The following is a 5965-nucleotide window of genomic DNA, read 5'->3' on the forward strand; positions in this document are numbered from 1 at the left end:
GTGTATAACGCTTACCTTGCAATCGCAATTCATCCTACAAGGTTGAAGGGATTTCGAAGAAACTTATGCAAAGAGTGTCATTCATAAATATGTTTGAAGGATAATCGACATTCTGTTTGTCCGCTAACTTGTTTGCTAAAACTTACCTTCTAGATATTGCCTTTTCGATGCTTTTATCATAAAAAGTTTTGCTTTGTTTTGGAGGGAGTTTTCTCTAAAAAATCCCTCATTGTTTTTTTTTTTTTTCATTGATCATTTTGCTGCGAGAATAAAAAGCGGTTTAGCTAGATCTTATTTTTTCACATATCATATTGGAGCAAAACCTCTTGTAAGCTTGTGGTCAACTTATTGTAAAAATAAAAAAATACAACAATGATGTTATCATTATCAAAACTCCATCCCATCCAGAAATGATATAGATGTGGTTTTTATGACTTATCTGAAAGATTTTTGGATGCCTAAAATATCAGAATATTTTGGACACCTAATTAATTTTCTTTAATAAATAGTATTATCATTATGTTATTCTCTCCCCTTTGTGACGCTTCAAATAGATTAGCAGTCCCGTTGTGCCCTAGACCATGAGAAATTCCTCTGTTTATGATGGCTCAAACTTATTTCTTTTCTCTTTCTCGTCCAAGGTGACAGTGATTTCCCCCACAGTTATTGTGAAGGCTTGTTCAGTTCGAGATTGATAGCTACTTATAAAATACCAATGTAAAATATACCTTTATTTGTTAGCAAAACATTATTCTAACACCTCAGATTGGAGAAAAAAATGTCCATCGATAACTGCAGGTTAGACAATTTGAACATCTATTATGCGTGGCCTGTGGTCAAAAGCGTGAATCTACAATTGGATAATGATCGTGAATTATGCATTTTACATACTGTACAGCAACAAAGTCAGCTTTGCTGCTGCTGCTGCTGTTGCTGTTGCTGTTGCTGCTGCTGCTGCTGCTGGTTGTAATTGATCTGAGATGGCTGCAAAACTGTTTATTGTTAAGAATTGCATGAAAACAGTAAACTTCACACGATGAGGAGTTTCCTTGAAACTAGGTTTCACCAAGAGATGATCGAGGTCACTCAATAATTTTTTGTTACTGCTTTTAACAACTGTCGGATGATGTTTTTTCATTGTGTTTTATCAACGATATTCCTCAGTTTTATACTTATTCTTAAGTGGTGCATACTTTTTTTTTTATTAACGTATGCTTGATTTAAGGTGAGGTATATTTAAAACCACAAGATTTCAAGTAAGAAATTATTTGATTTCCTGAAGTTTGCAGAATTGAACATTTAAAAGTTGCACTAATCCCATTCACTTTAAAAGCAAACATTCCTTAGTTTCAAAATCTGTAAAATGAAAATTAACATACAAAATCTGTTAGGCCAAGTATTTCCTGTCCTGAATCTTGAATTCTGTCACTATTATAAAACTAATAATAAAAAAAAAAAAAAAAAACTTACACTGGTAAGCAATGGTTTCTGACCAAGAGATCCCTTGTTGAAAACGCCAAGCTAAGTCTTTGTTGAGTTTTAGCCTCGTCTTTGCTTGAGATTGTCGAAGCCACGACTGCAATTTTAACCTTGCCTTCGGAATCCTTGGGAGATATAGTGGAATCACGGAAGAGGAACATCCAAGAATTATTGTGGCACATGTTGTAGATTGTCTGTTTTTGTGGCCAAGCACCGGCTCTTGGAATAATGCATTCCGTAGGGGATAGTTTGTTGTGGCTTGTAGGTGATCAAGGATCGAATGATAAAGGATATTCAGCAACTTTTATTTATTTGCCAATAAACTTTTTTTTTCTTTTTTTCCTGCCTGTCTTCAGGTCCACGATGAATGTGACCCGAGGGTGGGGGTGGCAGCACAAGGGGTATAGTAAGACACTTATCACGAAAACAAAATGTAAGGTAGAAGTGCTTATCACTGAAATGGTAGTGAATACGTGAAGCTGTGTATCAACTGTTTATGGTGAAACACTTGCGTATTCTTCACAAATAAAAGTACATCCTTTGTATTCAGATTTTACCAAACTGTACGTAGTACCAGATATGCAGTTAATTCTAGCCGCCTTGCCATCTCCATCATGAGGCTCAAACACTACAAAGTATTGTAGAAGTTTTATTCCAGCTGTGACCAGATTGTGAAATTATCTTCATATTCAGGCAGTTAAGTCGGTGGAACTATGGAAGTTCAAATTGCAGCGAATGTTTTTATGCTAAGCAGGCTGACACAAGTTTCTCTTCACAGTTCATATATGACAGATCTATTCTAACGTTGTTACTAATTTAGAATATTATATATTCTTTATTTTCCCAATTAGGGTTGTAGCAGTGAATAATAATAATAATAATAATAATAATAATAATAATATGACAGAACACCAATCATCATCGGTGAAGATAAGTAGATAGAGGCGTTGTCACGCTATCGGCAACTGAAGAAGCGTGTTCTCTAGTTGTTTCGCCTTGAAGAAAATTACCTGCCGCCTTTTACGTCAAGGTGACAAACATCTTGATTTTCTTATTTCATTCTTCTTCTCTTGCTTCGTCTTCTTCCTTTTATTCATATTTTCCCCTTTCTTCTTCCTCTTTTCGACAGCAATTACGCGTTCGCTATTCCGTTAAACGGTCGATCATCAAACAGTAGCAACGGTGAATTTGCTAAGTTCTAGGATATATGACAAACAATATAAGTTCCTGCTGCTGCTGCTGCTGCTGCTGCTCCTCCTCCTCCTCCTCCTCCTCCTCCTCCTCCTCCTCCTCCTCCTGATCTCCTGATATTCCTGCTGCTGCTGCTGTTTCTGCTTCTGCTACTCACACAGCTATTCCAGTTCCTGTTCCTGCTGCTGTCCTCCTTCTGCTACTCTTGCAGCTGTTCCTGCTCCTATTTCTCCTCCTCCTGCTGTTCCTACTCCTCCTCCTCCTCCTTCTACTGCTCCTCCTCCTACTTCTCCTCCTCCTACTCTCCTCCTCCTACTCTCCTCCTCCTACTTCTCCTCCTTCTACTCTCCTCCTCCTACTTCTCCTCCTCCTCCTGCTTCTGCTCCTACTCCTGTTGCTGCTTCTCATCCTGCTCCTGCTCCTTCTCCTACAGCTGTTCCTCTTCCTGCTGCTGTTGTTCCTGGTGCTGTTCTTCTTGCTTCTGATACTCTTGCAGCTGCTCCTGCTCCTGCTGCACCTTCTGCTGTTGTTCATACTTCTGCTATTCTTGCAGCTGCTCCTGCTCCTTCTGCTGTTCCTGCCTCTGCTACTCTTGCAACTCCTCATGCTTCTACTCCTGCTCCTGCTTCTGTTACTCTTGCAGCTGCTCCTGCTCCTTCTGCTGTTCCTGCCTCTGCTACTCTTGTAGCTCCTCATGTTCCTGCTTCTGTTACTCTTGCAGCTGCTCCTGCTCCTTCTGCTGTTCCTGCCTCTGCTACTCTTGCAGCTCCTCATGCTCCTACTCCTGCTTCTGCTTCTGTTACTCTTGCAGCTGCTCCTGCTCCTTCTGCTGTTCCTGCCTCTGCTACTCTTGTAGCTCCTCATGCTCCTACTCCTGCTCCTGCTTCTGTTACTCTTGCAACTGCTCATGCTCCTTCTGCTGTTCCTGCCTCTGCTACTCTTGCAGCTCCTCATGCTCCTACTACTGCTCCTGCTTCTGTTACTCTTGCAGCTGCTCCTGCTCCTACTCCTGCTCCTGCTTCTGTTACTCTTGCAGCTGCTCCTGCTCCTGCTCGTGCTTCTGCTACTCTGGCAGCTGCTCCTGCTCCTCTTACATCTGCTCCTGCTCCTGCTTCTGCTACTTTTGCAGATGCTCCTGTTACTGGTTACTTCTGCTTCTGTTACTCTTGCAGCTGCTCCTATTCCTGCTCCTGCTTCTACTCTTGCAGCTGCTCCTGCTCCTGTTGCTCTTGCAGCTGCCCCTACTCCTGCTTCTGCTACTCTTGCAGCTGCCCCTGCTCCTGCTCCTGCTACTTTTGCAGCTTCTCCTACTCCTGCTTCTGCTCCTGCTGCTGTCCCAGCATCTGCTATTCTTGAAGCTGCTCCTGTTCCTACTTCTGCTACTCTTGCAGCTGCGCCTGCTTCTGCTCCTACCCCTGCTCCTGCTGCTGTCCCTACATCTTCTCTTCTTGCAGCTGCTCCTGTTCCTATTTCTGCCTCTGGTACTCTTGTAGCTGCTCCTACTTCTGTTCCTGCTGCTGTTCTTGCATCTGCTATCCTTGCAGCTGCTCATGTTCCTGTTCCTGATTCTCCTACTCTTGCAGCTGCTCCTGCTCCATCTTCTGTTCCTGTTCCTGTTGCTGTCCCTGCATCTGATATTCTTGCAGCTGCTCCTGTTCCTGTTCCTGATTCTCCTACTCTTGCAGCTGCTCCTGCTTCTACTCTTGCTCCTGCTTCTGTTACTCCTGTAGCTGCTCCTGTTCCTGTTCCTGCTTCTACTACTCTTGCAGCTGCTCCTGCTCCTGTTGCCGTTCCTGCATCTGCTATTCTTGCAGTAGCTCCTGTTCCTGGTTCTGCTTCTGCTACTCTTGCAACTGCTCCTGCTCCTGCCTCTGTTCCTGCTCCTGTTGCCAATCCTGCATCTGCTATTCTTGCAGTAGCTCCTGTTCCTGGTTCTGCTTCTGCTACTCTTGCAACTGCTCCTGCTCCTGCTTCTGTTCCTGCTCCTGCTGCTGACACTGCATCTACTATTCTTGCAGCTGTTCCTGTTCCTGTTCTGATTCTGTTGCTCTTGCAGGTGCGCCTGCTCCTGCTCCTGTTGCCGTTCCTGCATCTGCTATTCTTGCAGTAGCTCCTGTTCTTGGTTCTCCTTCTGCTACTCTTGCAACTGCTCCTGCTCCTGCCTCTGTTCCTGCTCCTGTTGCCATTCCTGCATCTGCTATTCTTGCAGTAGCTCCTGTTCCTGGTTCTGCTTCTGCTACTCTTGCAACTGCTCCTGCTCCTGCTTCTGCTCCTACTCCTGCTGCTATCACTACATCTGCTATTCTTGCAGCTGCTCCTGTTTCTGTTCCTACTAATGCTACTTTTGCAGCTGCTCCTGTTTCTGCTCCTGCTCCTGCATCTGTTATTCTTGCAGCAGCTCCTGTTCCTGCTTCTGCTACACTTGCAGCTGCTCCTGTTCCTGCTTCTGCTACACTTGCAGCTGCTCCTGCTTCTGCCCCGACTCCTGCTCATGTTGCTGTTCCTGCTTCTGCTATTCTTGAAGCTGCTCCTGCAGCTGTTTCTGCTCCTCATCCTCCTGCTGATGTTTCTGTTCCTGCTGCTCCTCCTGCTGCTGCTCCTGCTTCTCCTCCTCCACCTCCTCCTCCCCTCCTCCTCCTCCTCCTGCTATTCCTGCTTCTGCTACTCTTGCAACTGCTTCTATTCCTCCTCCTGCTCCTGCTTCTGATGCTGCTACTCCTCCTTCTACTCCTGCTCCTGCTCCTGCATTCATGTGAGACCTTTAAAGCTTTAAACTACTGCTGACATCACACTCCCATGGTCTGTTGTAAGTTTCAAAGTATTGGCTCTTAAAATGTGGTTGCTAACCAATAGTTATGCTGGTCATGGCCACTTCAAGTACTGAACTCAAATATAAATATCATATATTGATACTCTGTGAAAGCATTTTTTCACATATTTCGGAGTTCAATCACCATGGATCATGGTAGGATAATAGAATATCCTCACGCCGTGATTTTTCAAGAATTCCCGGCATAACTAGGAACGCGTTTTTTCGTTCTAAAATTCCCCATAGCTATAAATATCAGGTTTGGACCATTCTATTAAGTGTATCATTGGGATAGGAACGAAAACGCACGTTCTTTGCTGATTAGATTGTGTCGTCAAAATCAAATCAAGATTTTGAACAGACGTTATGGGACCCCTCTGGGTTTGAAGCTCAGAAGCACAGAACTTTTTATACAAATATTACTTTTCGGTAAAGGTGACCAAGTAGAAGATTTGACGAAGAAAATGAGGCAGGTGTGGGTTTCAA

At 43.7% G+C, this 5965-nt stretch overlaps 1 protein-coding gene across 1 annotated transcript; it reads left to right on the top strand.

Moving 5' to 3' along the window:
- Window positions 1–1842: 1842 nt before the first annotated feature.
- LOC137630336 (ice-structuring glycoprotein-like) lies at window positions 1843–5454 on the top strand. Its single transcript, XM_068361772.1, has 4 exons — window positions 1843–1880; window positions 2832–3814; window positions 3879–4601; window positions 4727–5454. Exons 1-4 carry the CDS (start codon window positions 1843–1845, stop codon window positions 5452–5454), a joined length of 2472 nt encoding a protein of 823 aa, XP_068217873.1.
- Window positions 5455–5965: the final 511 nt, after the last annotated feature.

This window comes from Palaemon carinicauda, chromosome 38 (assembly GCF_036898095.1).
Source record: "Palaemon carinicauda isolate YSFRI2023 chromosome 38, ASM3689809v2, whole genome shotgun sequence".
Taxonomy (NCBI): Eukaryota; Metazoa; Arthropoda; class Malacostraca; order Decapoda; family Palaemonidae; genus Palaemon; species Palaemon carinicauda.